The sequence below is a fragment of the Dendrobium catenatum genome, unplaced genomic scaffold (genome assembly GCF_001605985.2).
Source record: "Dendrobium catenatum unplaced genomic scaffold, ASM160598v2 original_scaffold_212897, whole genome shotgun sequence".
Lineage (NCBI taxonomy): Eukaryota > Viridiplantae > Streptophyta > Magnoliopsida > Asparagales > Orchidaceae > Dendrobium > Dendrobium catenatum.
Genome location: NW_021531307.1, coordinates 155613 through 174852, shown reverse-complemented (window position 1 = coordinate 174852; position 19240 = coordinate 155613). Strand labels below are relative to the sequence as shown.

General features: G+C 36.6%; 2 protein-coding genes across 3 annotated transcripts in view; both read right to left on the bottom strand.

The window, feature by feature from the left end:
* Window positions 1-3181: 3181 nt before the first annotated feature.
* On the bottom strand, window positions 3182-4033 carry LOC110092006 (rhodanese-like domain-containing protein 10). Its single transcript, XM_020816350.2, has one exon. The coding sequence runs from the start codon at window positions 4014-4016 to the stop codon at window positions 3393-3395; it is 624 nt and encodes a 207-aa protein (XP_020672009.1). The 5' UTR covers window positions 4017-4033; the 3' UTR covers window positions 3182-3392.
* Window positions 4034-4583: 550 nt separating this feature from the next.
* The window catches only part of LOC110092047 (NF-X1-type zinc finger protein NFXL2), a 73777-nt gene continuing 59120 nt past the window's right edge, over window positions 4584-19240 (bottom strand). For both annotated transcript variants that reach the window (XM_028692490.1, XM_020816394.2), the window contains 8 exons: window positions 9378-9463; window positions 9119-9281; window positions 8771-9004; window positions 8388-8578; window positions 7935-8016; window positions 6607-6813; window positions 5216-5302; window positions 4584-5127 (listed from right to left, as the gene is read on the bottom strand). In XM_028692490.1, the coding sequence (XP_028548323.1) occupies window positions 4969-5127; window positions 5216-5302; window positions 6607-6813; window positions 7935-8016; window positions 8388-8578; window positions 8771-9004; window positions 9119-9281; window positions 9378-9463 (1209 nt within the window). In that variant the 3' untranslated portion in view covers window positions 4584-4968. The remainder of the gene's footprint in view (window positions 5128-5215; window positions 5303-6606; window positions 6814-7934; window positions 8017-8387; window positions 8579-8770; window positions 9005-9118; window positions 9282-9377; window positions 9464-19240) is intronic.

Here is a 19240-nt window from a genome sequence, read left to right as displayed (position 1 = left end):
TTGATGTGTATAGATTTTCCCCAATCTCATAACCTTGACATTTTATGCATTTTTTATGCTAAGGTCAGCTCTCTCGGGTACCTAATCCCTAATTTTTACCTCACATAAAATTATTTATAATGAAGCATATTGTCACAACTTTGAGTACTCTCACCCTAGTTATATCTAGCTCAAATGGAATTCATCCAACATTTATTTTAAAACCATTTAGATTTCCAACCAAGTCATTCATGGGATGATTTCCTTACATGATCAAGTGCCATTCCTCACTATATATGCCTCTAATAAATACTGGGAGTATGAGCATTTGTGGAGCCTTATTAAAGGGTTTAATGAAAAATTTTAATCTCTTTGGGATATCATTACAGACTTTAATTAATAAAGATTTGCTAATGCAAATATTAGGGATAATGTTATTCCTCACAAAAAGCTTTGGGCCCTTAATAGCATAATTTTTTATAGGTTTAAATGAGTGTGCCTCATTTGATTTATTTTTCACTTGGTTCAATCATAGGTTGGACAAACCTATCCTCATTGAATCTAGACAAAACCCTTATGAATGGCCTTTATCTAGAATATTTCCACCTTTCTTTCTATAGTATGAAACAACCCCAGCTCTTGGATCACTCTACTATCATCATACATTTTGATTTTCCAATTAAAATTAAAAACATATTCTTATTTAAACACTATTAGACCAATCTCCCTTCTTTCTACGATTCCCTCCTCACCATTTTCTCTCAAGATTCCAATGGTAACCCTATCTCCCTCCTTTCATCATAAGTTGACTCTTCTAAAAAATGAGATAAAGTGTGTGTTGGTCCTCCTCTAAACATTTATCCTCTAAAATTAAAGATCTTAATGGTCTCTAGCTCAATTTCCTATAAATGCTTAATTATGATCCTTCCAAAATTACTATAAATGTAGATCTAAATATTAATAATGAAAAACAGACTTCTTGCTCCCAAAATTGGGCCTCTTGGATCATCCAATGGTCCAAAGATAAATAGCTTTCTAACTAAGAGAATTATCTAAAGTTCCTACATTAAAAAAAATATAATTAAATATATTGTAATTTCATTAAAGGGACTATTACCCCCTTGTGTTCCTTTACCTCTCCAGTAGACACATATAATACCATCATACAATACTTCAAAATCCTTTATAATTTTATTGCTCTGCTAATTTTGCAAGAATGGTTCACTTTCCCATTGGTAACATGATCCCATCTCATATGACCCATCCCTCATTTAAGGATGATGAGATCAAATAGGAAATCTTTTTTAGTCAAAAATATTTAGCTCAGAGTCTTGACACTTCACATTTTAGTTCTATAGATGCTCTCAAAATGTTATTGATCCTCATGTTTGCAAGTTTATAAGGCATTTCTTTCACTCTTCCTATCTCTCTAAGCATTTCAAAGCCATTGCCATTACTTTAATTATGCAAAGACCTCATACCAGTAATATTACGAATTTTAAACCCATTTCTCTCTATAATACTTACTATAAAAGTATTGCAAAATTTTTTGGCTAACCACATTAAGTTTATCATTCTTCACATCATTAACCACAATAAAGAAGGCTTTATTTAAAATAGGATTGCTTCTGACAATGTTATACATTCCTTTGAACTACTGGGGTGGTTCAATCATGTTAGGTCATCCAAATTATTTTATTGCAAACTTGATATCCATAAAGCATTTGACAAGGTTTTTAGGATCTTTCTCCTGCACTGGCTTATTCAAAAAGGCCTCCCTAACATTTTTGTTAGTTGGATTAAGCCATGTATTGATGATTAATATTTCTCTATTTGCATCAATGGATCGCTAGTAGGCTTCTTTGGCTCCCAATATGGATTAAGATAAGGGTTCCCCTTATCCCTTTACTTTTTTTGTATCATTATTGATTATTTTTCGAATATGCTAGAATGTACTAATATTGATATTCCTTTATCTATTATAATGTTTAAAGAATCTATATTTTCTCACTTACTCTATGCTAATGATCTTATTTTTTTCAATGCAACCATTTCTAATGCTTTATCTCTTACCAAATTTTGGATACTTTAAATTTTTCTTCTGGGTTGTATGTTAACCGTGCTAAGAGTATTGTGGTGTTTTCCAATCAAACTCCTCATGGTCAGGCTATCTGATACAATCATCAGTTAAACTCCACATGGTCAGGCTGGTGGTGTTAGCCAATGGCAGGAAGTGCCAATACATTCAACTTGCAATGAAGAAGAAATTTGGCCAATTTTGGGCATGTTTAAAACATATCAAAATTTAACTAGGGAGTGAAAAGGTGATGTTGTGACAATTGAACCAGACATAGAGCCAAAAAAATGCGGTAGGTACAAGGTTCAATGGTTCAACCAAGGTTGAACTAGATGACATAATAAATATGTAAATTATTTAAATAAAAATTAAATAATATAACAAAAGTATAATATTTATGCAATAATATGAATTGTGATTAATTAGTTAACATATAAAGTCACAAATTTAATATAAATTATTACTATTCTATATTATGTTTAGATAAAATTTATAACTATAAATTATATGTTGAATTCACATTATAAACATGATTCTATAAATTATTCATGTTAGATGAGTTATAATTAAAAAATATGTAAAAATTACTTTTAAAAGTGTATGAAAAAAATAAATATATTTACATTATTAAAAAACTAATTAAAAGAGTCTCTTTAAAAATATATAATGTATGTTTTTTAATTTAAAAATTAAGTTATTTAGACACATCTCACTTGAGAGATTTTCTTTTGTCTTCTTTATATAATTTTTCTCGTTTGTGCGTGGTAAGAGCTCAGATGAAATCGTGTGGGTGAGTTTTGTTGGTGGTTAGTTGAAAAATTATGATTAAATAAATTTAACATTCATTATAAAAATTAAATATGTTAAATTAATTTATTATATTTAATACAATATTACTCTAAATTTATTAAATTATTTAAATCAAATAGCATTGAATCGAACAATTTGAACGATATGAGATCGGTTCAACAATTCACCAGTCAAATCAGGTGTTCTGATAGGTTCAAGCCAATTTGATGATAAGCCGATTTTTACTATGAATCAAACTAGCTATATGACTGGTTCACAAATAAATCAATCGAACTGGCGGGTCCGGCCCTATTCTCAAAATCATAGGGAAAGGAATTCACTGAAATTAATATTGCATTTATTTTTCATCAAATCAAACCCCCAAAATTTGATTTCCCCTACATTTAGAGTACTTTGTATTTCATTTCAATAAATAAAATAGCTCCTAAGCAAAGTAGAACTTTGGGTGATACAATAATTAATGAGCACAACAGAAAAACCAATCATTCTCCAACTCATCTCACAACCTATCAAGCTTTTGAGAACACTACGGGCCGATCACTTTTAGGATCAACAACAGCTGGAGAAAGAAATAGGAAACCCCTCCCACAGTAGCATATTGTAACTTGGTACTCCCTTCAACTTTATTAAAATCTTCTTCTCCAGCACTATTGAAACCACCAGCAAGCCATGCCAGGTTCTCATAGCCAACTTCATCGAGCTTCTTCACTGCAACCATGGACCTAAGCCCTTCCCCACAGGCAACTAGAACCCTCTCATCTTTCATGGGAACAAGACTCTGAACCTCAGAAACAAAGCTAGGATTGAGGGTGGTGAAACGCTGGCCAGTCCAGAGACCAATATAGCCGAAATGAACCCATTTCTTGAGGAGGGTTAGAGGGTCCATCTGGGTGTCCTCTACATAGAGGGGCACATGAAGAGAATTCTGCAGCCAAGCCTTCTCTCTTTCCCAAGCTGGCCGAACATCAAGTAACTGGTACTCGCCGCCACCTTCATGTCTCAATGCAGCCGCCGCATCCTTGGCCGGGATTGATAGGATCGGTCCGGACGACCCTATTAGCCCTCTTTGTTGCTCTTGAGCTCTTGCTTTAACTGTTGCTGTAATTGTGGAGAGGTAAGACTGCCCTACAGCAGCTGCTCCTACCATCATGCAGATTTGCTGCCTCTGTTTTTCTTCCTCACTAAAAAGCACATGCTGTTTGGATAAGGTTATCTGGAGTTGAAATAATAGCCAATCACATTTGATTCATATATTTCATGTGGCCCAGAAAGGAATGTCAATATGCCACTCCATAATATCGCTTCTTTTACATCTTAAAACTTGAAAAAAAAATCTTTATAAAATAACCTACATGAGCTCAAGTCACCATTAACTTTGAACTCGATTGATTAAGAAAGTTAGCTTTATTTTACAAGTTTAAACTAGCTCATGACAAACCAGCAAAAAGAAAAAAAGATTATAATTTAAATAATTATTATAATAAAATAATTAAAAGAATGAATTAAAAAGTAATAATAAAGAATCACTTATCATTAAAAAAAATGAGATGTTTTTTCTTATCATTTTAACAATTTTATACTTAAAATCTCAAATATTAAAATATTTTAAATATATTTCAAATTAATATTTTTTAAACGAGCCAACTCACAAACTAACTAACGAGTCAACTCACAAATCATTTATAGCATTGAGTATTGTTAGACCGGTCCATTGAAATCATACAAAGTAATCCTCTTGTTGAAGACATCAGAAGGATGAGACCTCTGTCAGTAAGAAATTCTAATATGACAACAAAAATCATCTAAAATTGCAATGCAAGCTGACGGCCAATGATCAGGATATTTGCAATGATATTTCCCAAGGTTATTGGGATATAGAACAGACCTCTAAAACTCCCACCATACCTTGCTGTGCACTAAAAAACCACAACAAAGTGATTGAAGTTGCAACAATTAACATAGTACAAACCCTAAGTTGCATAGCATAGCCAACTTAGATCATGATGTTTTATCAACTGTATCGATTAGCACAATTTAGGAACTCCAAGATGAAAAAATTGAATGAATCCTGTATGCCTTCATTATGCGTGTTCTCTCGGCAATCAAAATTTTGATAATCCTTTTTTGACTTTTCTTCTCTCTATTTCATACATCCGATCGGAAAGCCAGAAGAGGGCCTTGTAGCCATAGCATAGGCTTGCACATATCACAATCAATATGAGAGTAAACAAGAGACACCTCTGTAAGATTGATCTGAATGCCTGGAATAGCAGAGCATGCTCAAGTTAAGCTGATGGAGGGGAAGGATGAAAAAAAAAATTTATTAAATCCTTGTCCTTTACCACACACCTGGAACTTTGAAACCTGCTTAGTTACTTGTATGCGCTCCCTTCTCTTTCTCCTTTTTGTCACAGCAGCAGCAACAACATCTATGCCCTTGTGAGTGAAAACTAGGAATTAGAAGCTTAAATATTGTCCTAAATGACATGTATTACAATAACATATTCATATTGCTTCACTATTAGTGATGATACTATGATGGATATGAGATTTCAAATAACATTTATCACAGGGTTGTAAACAGAAAAAAATATATAGCATCACCCATCAATATTTTTGCCTGGCTTAAAATAACGCGGTCCAAATAAGCTCCTTTTTATCTCCTGCTGTTTTCAACACTGGAAGGTTCATCTTTAGACGTCAAGCTATTTGATATTTTGTGGTTTTCTCTATACTATGACAACTTCTGATAATTATCCTTATTATAGTCATATTATTTTATAGTTATAATATTGTGCTTTATTAAAAAAAAATCCAAACTGCTCAGGTGAGGAAGTGTAGACATGACAAAAATAAACCACCAGAAATAATAGATGTCTGAAGCAATGTTCTTAGTGAGTTGCGGGTTTTCTACAAGCACTAATACTCCAAACAGTACTGTGGCTCTATGACCACAAAATGGCTAATGAACTACAAAGGGGCAGGTGAAACATTAGATACCCTTTTGCAGGAAAATAGTAAATCAAACACAAGTAAGATGCTTACTTCTTAGCAATTCCTTTAGCTTAGTTTTTTCCTCCATAAAGGTTATTAATACAGAACGCAAAATGAAAAAAAGAAAAAAATCCTAATAAGCTCGGCAAGGTTTGAGATAATTGACCGCTATAACTAGACATAGCTTGACCACGTGAAGTTTTCTGCTAAGTCTAAGGTGACAAGCTTCAAACTCAAATAAATTTCCCACGTGTTCAACACAAATTCTAAATAAATGTCTGAATTAAACTAGTGAATACAAATCTATCCCTTATTCTACATAGTAAGGCACGTTAATATGATGCTATGCTAAAAAAAATAAAAATAAAAATATGATGCTATGCCCAAAACCATGATGCTATGTTTAAACTCACTAAAATATGCTTCTTAGCCAAAAGACATCTAATAATTAATACAGCGCCAAACCAACAAAAGAGACATCTTCAAAAGAAACTTCAATAGCCCTTTTTGCCAAAGCATTCATATGAATTTATAAACAAATACATTATTGCACTAAAGCAACAAATGTTTGGAACATCAGACGTGCACACAACCACCACAGGTTCAAATTTGCATGCCGCGCATATGTAAAGCAAAATTTGCAAGAACACAGCTTGTACAACTGAGCCAAGCAAATCTAATGGAGGAAACTTCAGACAAAAAAGGAATAATTACCAAGCAACATGCTGTTGGAAAAACATCAATACCTTGGGCACTGGAACTTTTTGAATTTGTAATTCAGCATCAGCAACTTTCACCTTACTTTTACAGTCTGCATTGCATGGGATCAAACCAATTCCAAACAAGCTCTTTACAACATCTTTAGGATCCCGATCAGTTTGGCGGTACAAATTTTGGACATCACGACAAAGCCATTCCTTTTTAAGGCTATTGCATGCACAGCGAACAGTAACCTAGAAACAAAGTAAACAAAATGCGGGAGTTGATAAAAAGTTACGTTGCTAAAATATGATACTCGATTTGCATAAAAAGAATGCCATATTTATAGAAAGCATAGCAAGGCTCAACTTCAACAATGGAACACAGATATTGGTAAATTGTGAAGAGACATGTACAAGGATTTCAATCCATATAGCCAACAGTTTTTTAGAATTAAAAACAAAATCTGAGAAGAGACTAATTTGCTCACAAGCAGAGGTCGGAAGAGAGAACGGGATTTCATATCATGAATCTCTACTAGTATACTACTGGTTCATTTTCCATAAAAGAGCCATTTTGAGGCGCTGCAATGTCACACTGAACTTTTCCTTCCCAATTCAAAAAGATCAGTACAATGATGGGTTAACATCATGCGTAGCTCATCAAACCGTGTGCATGAACTATTGCTTATTAGTTGATAATAATTTTTCTTGTTAGCACTTAACTTAATATGTGAGATTATTTCATAATCTGACTTGTATAATATTGTAAATAGTTTAAAGCTATATAACATTTTTTGTGATATGCGCTTTTCATTTAATTAAAATGTACAATTTGTTTGTACTTCGCATTTCAAAAAAAATTCTTTTATGCGTGGCATTCTGCTTTGCATATTAACCTTTATCTCTTACTCTTGCAGAAAATACAGATTCTATCCAGATGTTGCTCGTCATGCCTATTACTCATTTTATAGCTATTTTTTATTATGGCTATACAAACAAATCTCTAAAAATTTAGATACTATTTGACACCTTTTCAATTAATTATATCCTTCAATGCTGATGAAACCATATAGTTGACACACTCATGATAGCCGATGGTTGAATTATCATAAAGAGAGGAAATTTTGAAAAATAGATTGAAACTATGATATAATTTTAAGATAGTCCTATACAAATAATAATTGGCAGAAATAATGTGTTATCCTATTTGACAATGAAAATGCCTATCCATGAATATGATTGACCCTATGAAATTATTTCAAAGGTAAATAAGCATAAAAAGATCACTACTGTAACTCTTACATGTTTTTGGAATGGAAGAATAAGGAAAATGACTGAAGCCAAATTTGGATGATAAAAATTTAGAAGTATACCTTTTTAGAGCATAGATTAATTGATGGACACTGTCCAGGATGACAAATATCAGAGCATAAATGAGGGCAATTAGGTAATTTTCTGTAGACAGAAGAAATAAGCAAACATTTCAAAAAGATGAATACACCAATAAAAAAATGCATATGAGAATAGCGAACAAAATAATAATGCACATTATTATCTTCACTTTAGAAGCATACTGCAAATGATGTATTATGATGATGACTGAATATCCTCCTAGAAAAAAAAATTTGGGATAGCATGTCAAGAAATACGGAACATTTTATGGCAAGCAAGGCTTATCATGTAATAGGTAGAGGCAAGGCAGGTGGAATACTAGCTTCATAGTTGTTTAGTCACACACATTTACATACGAAAAGCATGCTGGTAAATGGCAGGGAAACTAATGAAACCACAAGTTTAAAAAATGAATAAATAGCACTACAAGTTACCTATGGCATGGGCCACGACATGATCTTGTCAGTTGCTGCTCCTCTACAGTCAACCTATTGTAGTTAGCGCAATTGAACACATGCACCATAGCACCACAATGACACGATCTTTTAAGAAGTACCTCACAAGGGGGGCAACAATCAGAATGACATGGTAAAGGGCATGGGTGTGAGCATGCGGGCTCCCTAACCTGAAAAATATTTCAATCTAAAATTCACCAAGTTGTGATGGTAAAAGAGCTCGTCTTAGATGGATCATCAGAGATCGGCTTCCTAGAGTTTTCCTTCAACAATATGTTCATGAATAAATGAGAACCATTTCAAGAGAACAATATAACCAAGTAATAAAAAATATTATTTCGAATAAATTTACTGAATCAAACCTTTTGACATGGAAGAAGACACTCTTCACACGACTCTGCATGATCACTTCCAGCATTTAAAAGTGAAGGCCCATGTTTTTGTGCCAAATCATCCTTATAACTTCCATGTCCATCCGATGATGATGGCTGATACTTCACAGCATGGCAAGACTTTGTGCAGTAATGATTGCCACAAGCAAGAAGATTTCCACACAAGCTATTACATGAAAACTGGGACGTTTTTGAACAAACCATCTGAAAAATGAACATAACAGATAAGCACAGTGGAAAAGCACCTTAAGTAAACCCTATGAAGATCAAATATCAACTACATATGATTCTAGTTTGAGGAACTGATAAGATACAAACCGGACGTTCTTCACCAAGGTGTTGGCCTAGGCATGCTACCCAAATAATTTCTTGACAAGAAGGGCATGCTGATCCAGGTGTAACTCCAATATTTTTCTCCATTTTCTTCTTCTTAGGTTTCAATGTGAATTCTGGGTTGGGAGGAGGGATTGGGCCATGGCATCTACATGCAGGCAGAAATTTTTGAAATTATCAACTCAATCAATTAAGTTAGCAGCAATCTTGCGTAGAAAAGAACTCCAAATCTACAGTCCAAAACCTATGTTTACAGATATGACCGCATGAAAGTTCTTCTCCACAAATAATTCTGCAAGGCGGGCAAGCACCATAGTGACATTTGTGCGGCTGAAAGCAATAGGACATTAAAAGTTTACTGACATCAGAAAAATAACCTTACAGCTAGATAAGAGATGTTAAGTAGCAGATCACTTAAAAAGGAACTAAAAAATAATTTCTCAAAAATTGAGTGAAGATTTCTTTACATCATAGATGGAGATAAAAGATGTTAAATAGCAGATCACGTTAAAAGGAACTAAAAAAAATTTCTCAATGATTGAGTGAAGATTTATTTACATCAAAAACAAGTCTGCCGAAATGAAATGAATAATAAAGTCCATAAGAAATACAGGGGTAAAAAAAAAGCCAGGGAGATCATGTATTACAAAACTCGTTCATGATCTATATTACTGACGCAACCAAGGCAGGCGTGCAATTTTTTTATAGAAAAAAAAAATCCTAAACAAAACTATTCCTAATGTATTCTTTACTGAAGTCAAGAGCTCCAGTTTAGTTTTCTTGTCGTAGTAGTACTTAAGCCATAAAACTTGAGCTAATTTTCATAATGACAAAGGAAGGTTGTGATATGATTTGGGGATCAAATCAGCACTCAAAACATTCTAGAACAAAATCAACACCAACCGGCAAAAAAAAACAGCCACCAACCAAGTAAAAACAGCAATGGTATATATGAACAACACTAATAAAGCTGAAATAATAATCTCAATCAAAAGAAACACAAGATACAATTGATTCATTATTCGAGAGGTGAATCGGCTATCCCCCAATTCCTAGCAGCAACTAGGAACCCAATATTACCAAAGAAAACTACAGAAAATTCTTCACATAATCCCCTCCACATACAAACTTTCCCCCTCAAATTCATCCATAATCCCACCATAAATGCACCTCACATTTTCTCCAATGATATCCCCTAACTTTTTCCTCCTATAGGTCCGAAATGAGGTGTTGGGACCCAAAAAAAGGGAGCCTTTTGGCTCCTGGAATTCTGCCGAGCTACCACACAGGGGGTGGGCTCCACATTCGCATCAATACTCCCCTCTCAAAAGTCACCTTGTCCTCAAGGTGGAAAGAAGGAAACTACCTATGAATAGTATTGTAGGATTCTCACGTCGCTTCATACTCTAGTAAAATTTTCCACTTAATCAACACTTCCCCGATCCCCTTGTCTTCTTGGCGCACCTCTTTCATCTCCAATGGTTCTAATTTTACCTCCATATCTCCTGACAATGTAGCCAATAGTGGGGGCGAGGTTGAATGGTCTCAAAATGGCTCGTCTTAGCTGCATCACATGAAATACTGGATTGATGGATGAAGTTGGTGGCAACTGTAGGTGATATGCGACCGCGCCAATGCACACCACAACCTCGTATGGCCCAAAGTATTGAAGGGAAAGCATCTCATTCCTCCGTCGAGCTACAGTCTTCTGTCTGTAAGATTGGATCTTCATATAAACTCTATCCCCAATTTCATATTGCACATCCCTCCTGTGTCCATCTGCTTGCTCTTTCATAATTTATTTTGCTCGCAGTAGATGCCCCTATAATTCTGCTAAGATCTAGCCCCTTTTTTCCCAAGTATTGCTCCACTAACGATACTGGCGTGTTTTCATGCCCATAATATAGTAAATGAGGGGGATCCCTCCCATATAGGATTTTAAAAAGTGTTGTCAAGACTGCTGTATGATATGAAGTGTTATATCAATACTCTGTCAGGCTAACCATTTTGCCCACATCGTTGGGTTATCCGAGACAAAGCAACAAAGATAAGTCTCCACACTGCGATTTACCACCACCATCTAGCCATTTGTTTGAGGGTGATAAGCAGTACTCCACTTTAGGATAATCTAATGCATCTTGAATAGCTCCCTCCAGAAATGGCTTAGAAATATATTATCCCAATTAGATACTATGGACTCAAGTATGCCATGCAAACATATCACCTCTCTAATGAAAGTGGCGGCCACTGACACCACTGTGTATAGGTGCCATAGGAGAATAAAATGAGCTTATTTGCTCCATCTGTCCACCACCATCATAATCATGGTGAATCCTTCTGACTTAGGCAATCCCTCAATAAAGTCCATAATCACCCCTTCCCGCACATTCTCAAGTAAAGCTAAAGGCTATAAAAGACTACCTGAAGCCATAGCCTGGTATTTGTGTCTTTGGCAAACATCACAATTGGCCACCATCTTTTGCACATCGTTTTGCATGCCCATCCAATACAACTCAGCTGCCAGTCGACGATATCTTTTAGATTCCCAAATGTAACCCAATAGATATGCCATGAAACTCCTGCAACAAGTTAGGGATGTGTGGTGATATCCTCAAAAGCACAAATCGTCCCTGGTACAGCATCTTCTAACCCACCAAAAAGTAACCAAGGTGATTGTCCATTTTCTGAAGTAATATCCTTTGATTTTACTCAGCTCTTCATCTTACTCGCTCTCTTGCTTTAAGACCTCCCAATCCACTACTAAAGAAAATAATAGAGTCATAACCTAGGGGGCTTCAGTTTCACTACGCCTGGAGATAGCATATGCAACTTTAGTTTCAACACAGACTTGTATTAGATCTCAAAGTCATACCTTAATAACTTGAAAAGCCACTGCTAATGCTCCTATATCACCATCCTCTGTTCCAACATGACCTTCAAACTCCTCTGATCAGTCCTAACTATGAAGTGCCCCGCAACAGATAAGGTCGACACTTTTGAATACTAACACTATCCCCATCAGTTTCCTTCCATATATTGATTTCATTCTAGCCCTAGTAGTCAACACTTGGCTGAAATAAGTTATGAGTCTCTGCCCTTGCATGAGAATTGCTCCCAACTCATAGCCTAATGCATCAGTCTCCACTACAAAAGACTGGTTGAAATCTGGTAATGCTAACACAATGACACAGTCATGGCTTTTTCAACTGCTCAAACGCCCAAGTGGCTACAACCCCACATTAAAAATTGTTATTCATCAATTGCTCTGTCAACGGCCAGGTTATAGAGCTGTATTCCTTCATAAACTTATCCTGCGAGTCCCAAGAACCCCCTTAGCTCCTTCAAGGTTTAATCACTAGCCACTCCACCATTGCCTCTATCTTGGTTGGATTCGCTGACACCCTAACTTAAGACACTATATGTCCCAAGTACTCCATTCTTTGTTGCTCAAAAGAGCACTTTTTCAATGTTGACCTCATTAAGTTAAAACAAAAATAAAGAAGCATTTTAACATACCTAATCCCAAATCTTATGCAAAATCAGCTGAACGCGCCGACTGCTACAGTACCCGACTCTGTTATTCGGCGCCGAAAGGTCATTCTGCACGATCTCTCGCCTCAATCGAGCGTCCGCAGAGGTCGTTAAATAGCGAAGGAATGGAGACTTCTCTCGCTGCTCTCATTCGAACTCCACTGCTAAGCTCCAGCCGCACATACGGGCTCTCCTGATACCTCTCCTCCTCTCACCGTTCGCAAATCCCTCACGACCTCTGACTCCACGACCAAACCCAATCTCCCAAGGCTTCCTCTTCCCTTCGCCTCTGCCCTGTTCACTGGCCCTTGATCCAGAGAGAGAGAGAGAGAAGCCTTCCCCTACCTTGTCGGCCGAGCTTCTTCCTTCGATCTCCACCCTAGCTGGAGCCCTAGATCAGCCTACCTCCATCCGCTCCATCGACGACACTTCCTTTCCCGTCGGATCGGAAGTCCGGTATTTTGATCGCAGGAAGCGACGGGAGCTCGATGTGAAGACGCCTCCCTTGCCCTTTAATTGCCCGATCGGAAGCCACAGCAGGAGCTCACTTGTCGTGAAGGTGGCTCTCTCCCTCTCGTGAAGGTGGCTCTCTCCCTCACGCATAATTAATTATATTTTTTATTTAATTTTAAAATAAATCTAATTATTTATAATTAATTTTAAATTAAATATAATTAATTATAATTAGTTTATCATTAATTATAAATTACGTATAATTAATTTATAATTAATTATGAATTAAATATAATTAATTATATGTCAAATATAATTATTTATAAATAATTTGTAATTAATTATGAATTAAATATGTTATGCCTCGATCTACGTGCCGACTTCACCGCCAACCCGCGAAGGTACAAAACTCCCTAAACTTAGATTCTCGCTCTCGAAGTTAGCGGCGAACAGGAGAATCACCCGTGCACGCCTTTATTGCGCGTGGTGGGATGGGACCCCGATGCGGCGCCTACAACGAGGAAGGTGATTACCTAAAAATCCTACTTCAATGTTCGAGGCGGATCGGAAAACCGCCCAAGCACGTCTTTATTACGCATGGTGGGATGAGACTCCGGTGCGGCACTACGGCGAGGCGGGGTCACCCATAAGTACCCCCGAGTGGGGGGAAAGTAAACTATTTTTTTTAAAGCAAGTACCATCAAAAACTGCTATTAAAAACTCATGCACGCCTTTATTGGCGTGGTGGATGACAAACAAAAAAATCATCGCCGTGGTGTCTCACAAACACCAACCGTGCACGTCTTTATTGACGTGGCGGGTAGGCGGCCTCTTAGTTTTTCCCCTAAACAGGAGAGACGCCGGGAGGCTACCAAATTTTTATCTGAAAATGACAAGGACTTAGAACAAACAGTAGACTTTATTTGGACATCAAATGAACTTAACTTGGGCATAATTTAAGACAAAATCAAGCTTAAATCAAAACTTAATCAAGCGATGTTGTAAGGAATGAGAATTTGATTCAAACTTGATCTATAATGAACTTGAAAGACAACAAAGCTTGAACTGAACTTGATTGAACTCATTTTGAGCTCGGACTTGAACTCTACAAAGACCACAGGGGACTTTGATTTGGACTTGAACGGTAGAATAAAGAATTTGAACTCAAATGAGTTGCATAAGAGATTCATGAACCTAAACTTGAATCAAGTGATGGAGACTTGTAAGCCTTTGAACATCAAAGGATTCACCAATTTGGACTTCAATTTGGTTCGAACTAAATATAAGAACTTGGACTACATAAAATTTTGATTTGAGCATCAATTGGACCAAATCTTAAGCTTGAAGAGATAAAAAAAAAGATCTAATGTAACTTGATTAAAATGAACATAGAATGATGATTTTGCACCAAAACCTCTCCTAAAATGAAAACACAATAAAAAAGGGGAATTTTATTTGAACATAGAATTTTGAGACTCATGAATCAATTGATTCATAAGATCTTATCCATTCATATGAATAGGAGATTTGTGTTGAACACAATGTCAAATAATTGATACAAAAGGTGTTCCACATATAAGTCCCTCGTAGACTAAAAGATATGTTCAAAGGCAATGAAGGTCATGTTATCTCTAGTATCAATCACTCAAGAAGGATGGCAAATGTTCATGCAAATTGATTAACTTGAACAAATCTACAAGAAGCATGCAACGAGTGTCGGGGTGCTCATACGGTCCATTATAACATAAGAAAGAACGAATGCTTCTACCACCTACAAGAGATTACAATTCACAAAAGTGGATGTAGTAATATCTTGCAATTCAAATGTAAGCAAGAACTATGAATTTATTACAAACAAATGCAATTAACTCAGTAAGCAAAGGCAAATGACTACAACAAATGCAAGTATCCATGGGCCACTGTAGAAGACTCGTAGCACACCGGTCTATTATCCATAAGCAAAATACAAATGGCTATATCATGTGAAACTGACTACGGGTTACCGGGGGAAATTCATCGTGCAAACAAAGAGCCATCTAAAAGCACCTACGAGTGAAGGCAGGAGATTAGTTAGTGCACTACGATCCACCTGCAGAAAGCAAATAGTGCACGACTGTCTACCTGTACGAAGCAGTGAACAACTCTATTCAGAAGATGCCACGCCACGCCACCGGATCCGCAACTTCTATACAAGCGGACAAAAGGCGTCTACAATCTACAAAGCGCCGCCACCGGACCCGCAACACTCGTACTAGAGGACAGAAGACGTGTATAAACTCTCAAATGAAATGTTGTGTGCATTCAAATAATAATTATCTGCACAGCTGAAATATTTCAAAATACCCATGCACGTGCACTGTAATTTGTATATACATTGGTACATTAAAGGGGAAAATACAATCTCGACCCGCATGGGTCCCGACGAACGTGTTATTTGTACACACGTGATGTCTAGGGATGCTGCGCGGGTCAATAAGTGAATTCAAGTTAAAACCCGATCCTTTTATACGGGTCAATAGAATTCGACAGGGTTCGAACAATCAAACAAGTATACGGCGACGACGACCGATATATTTATTTTAATACATTCAACAATATAAATTCACTAATAAAGGTACAAAGCTTACAAAACCCGATCCCTTATCAACAAGTTGATAGGGTCGACAAGATTCAAGCTTTAAATGGAAATAACCCCTAACACCCCAATGATGGTCGTGTTGAATGTTTATCTCAACCAGAGGGGTCCACAAGTATTTCAAATGACTTCCAAATTCCATTCAAATATTCACAAAAATCCAAAAATCCAAAAATTTAAAAATCTCAAGATCCAAAAAAAATTAAATTTTGAAATAAATCCATCAATGCTTAATGCAAAATCAATCCACACTCTGCAACAGTTTGCCGAGGTGGACAAATCAAAAACTACTTTTGCTCACAAAGAGTCAAATGCCTAGTCAAAAATATCACTAGGATCCATTCTCAAACAACCTCCTGCCAGTAAGGATGTGGTACGTGTCCTCTAACCGGCGGTTTTGCCGCCAAATGGCACCGCATAATAAACGATTATGACCCGGGGCCCTCTGAACCGAGTGGTTTTGCCGCCAAATGGCAGTGTGGGATAGAAGCGCTAGGACAAATCGGGAGAGGTATAACACTAAAACTTAGGCAAAACCTTAAGGCTCCCTAGCCAATGGCGTGTGATTGACGATCCAAAGCCTTAGGTTCCTAGAAACTTTGATTTTTGGTCCCTTAAAATCCCTTTGTTGGCTGTCCACTTTGCAAAAATAGTGAAAATTCGGTGATTTCCATTTGTTGACTCTCATGTGAGGGTCCGGAGAGGATTTCGATGCGTGTAGAGGTGTCGGGTTGTTATCCAACACCTCTCAAATGTATGTTTGTGCATCATATTAAGATTGACGCCTTCGCCTACATTCAAACCTTAGGGCATGTTACTTTTCGTAGCCAAAAATAGTGTGTAGCTCACATATCCTCTCAAATTTCACATTGTGTACATGTACCTACTCAACACTAGCGTCATGACGAAATAGACATATGATTTAGGAATTTGGTGGAGCTTGTGGAGTGTGACATAAGCCTTACAATATATCCAAAATGTTTGTGATGACTTGTTCTAGGATCTAATGTGAATCCCAAAGATTAGTTTCAAAAATCCTAGAGCAAGTGTGTTGATCAAGCTCACCTTTGGATGTGTTGTATAGTTTGTGATAGAAAAGTATATGGCTAATTATTTTTGTTATGCAATTATTCCAAAGTTTGGAAACTCATTTCAATGCCTTCAATGGGTCAAATCATGCCAAAAGTGATTTGACCCCTTAAAAGCTTCAAATGCATGTTTTCTACTATATTGTGATTCAAGCTATATGTTATCTATTTCTTTCTTAGATTAGTGAATGTATTAACTTGCAAATTTTTCATAAATGTGCTCATTTAATCCTAAGTATTGGTAAATTTGATTTGGAGCATTTCATGGACCCCAAAGGCCCATGATCATTGCTCCATCATACTAAGGGATTAGTTAAGCTCATTTTTCCTAAGTTGCAAGATAATATGGCTAGATGCAAGCTCTCAAATTTCCAAATCATATTAGGTTCGATTTAGGGAAAACCACTTTCTTGTAGAACTTTGATAATGCCATAGGTTGTCTTCCAAATTCAAGTTGTAGGACCAATTCCCCTTACCCAAATCATGCCAAAATTGATTTGGAAACCATTTTCATGTGTTGGAAGCTCTCTAGTAGTCTTCCCTCCCTCATGCATGATAATTTGGAGCCTCTCAAAGCTTCATTTTCCCATTGCATGAACGATCTTAACTTAGGATTCAAAAAATTCTTAGGTTCAAATCTCTATGCTTGTAGATACAAAATTTATAAGCATCCATCCTTCTCTCTTATGCATGGTGATTGGAACCTTCTCAAGGTTCTAAATACATACCATTGCATGACTTTTGGATGCTCCCTCAAGACTCCAAATGTTAGATTGTGTGAATTCTAGCTCTACTCTAGAAGCTACAAATCATTACATATCTACTTTTAGGTTTCCTCTAGATCTTGCTAAAATGGATCTTTAGGATATCCCTAGAAACCTCAAATCCCCAAAATCATATCAAATTTGATTTGGGAAAACTCCCTAAGCTCCAAATGTCCATCATGTAGATCGCTTGGGCTTGAGACCAAACTCTCACGCTCTCCTACTTTGTTTGTTGGAGCATCTAACCCACAAACATTACTTCCATGTGTGACACTTTGGAGTCTTCCCAAGCTCCAAATGTTCCCTTACATGAATCATGAAGATTGTAGGAAACAAATCCGAAGCCTCATTTCCATTTGCTAACAACATAAAGTTAGCAAATGAACATTTCTCTTCTCATATGTGATGATTTGGAATTCTCTAAAATTCCAACTTATCATTATATGTAAATCTTGTAGTTTAGAGCCGAAATCTAAGCTACCTCTTTCTTTCATTCGAGACACAAAGATCAATGAAAGAATTCCCTCTTTAGGCTTAGGACTCTAAATCTAGCCTATCTTGTTTGCCTAACCTATATAGGTAGACGACCTTCTCAATTTGTAGTTCCAAAACTACATATTGTACCTCTTATTCTTGATTGTTTGGAGCTTCATTTTAGCTCCAAACACATCGTTCCACGAATTAGAGGGAATTTGGAACCAACTCCCAAATCGTTTTATCTATTTTGTTGGCACAAGAAGCCAACACAAAATCCTTTCATGTATGATAATTTGGAACCTCCAAAAGCTCCAACCAATATCATTACATGGTCCTAAGCCTTAGAAATAAACTCTAAGTCACCAATCCTTTGTTTGTTGTAGCAAAGTCAACAAACAATTATCATCCCTCTCATGTGTATTGATTGGAACCTCCTCAAGGTTCCAAATATATCATCACATGACTTTTAACTTGTCTTGGGAGCTACCACCAATCTCCCCACACATAGGGTTGTAAACTCTTGAACTTGAGATTAAAATATCAAGTTCTCTCATCTCATTTGCTTAGCCACTATTTAGGCAAATGAATCCCCCTCCTTGGGAGTGATTATTCCGTCAGGTTACCGAATGCATCCGGAAACCAATAACAAAACGTCACGTCACTAAAGTGCTCGGTACCGTGCTCGGTACAGCGCGCTCGGTACACTCGGTATGCTCAGTATTGCTCGGTATTTTCACCGGATGTAATAATTTTTCCCTCCTTGGACACACAATATCCAAGGAATCCCTTTTTACATGCAATCCAAAGGTGGCTTGTTGCTTCTCTCTTCTACAACTTAAGAGTTGTAGAAAGTTCTAAGCCCCAAACTTAGGAGAATGGTCATCCCCTTTGAACACCAAATGTTCAAGGACATTCACGAATGTGCAACCTCTAAGGTGCACTTTTCTCCTTTTTCTACCAAACTAAGTGTAGAAAATCTCTCCATTCACTTAGCCTAAATTAAGTGAATGTATGCCATTTCCTTTGAACATCAAATGCTCAAAGTGATTCCTCTAGCTTGCAACCTACAAGTTGCACTTCACATTCTCCTTTCCTACAACTCTAAAGTTGTAGGAAATCATCTCATCCTCCCCTCCTACAATCCAAAAGTTGTAGGAAA

What these genes read in the sequence shown, in the direction of transcription:
- LOC110092006 (XM_020816350.2), bottom strand. Translation starts at nt 4,016, where the DNA reads ATGATGGTAGGAGCAGCTGCTGTAGGGCAGTCTTACCTCTCCACAATT.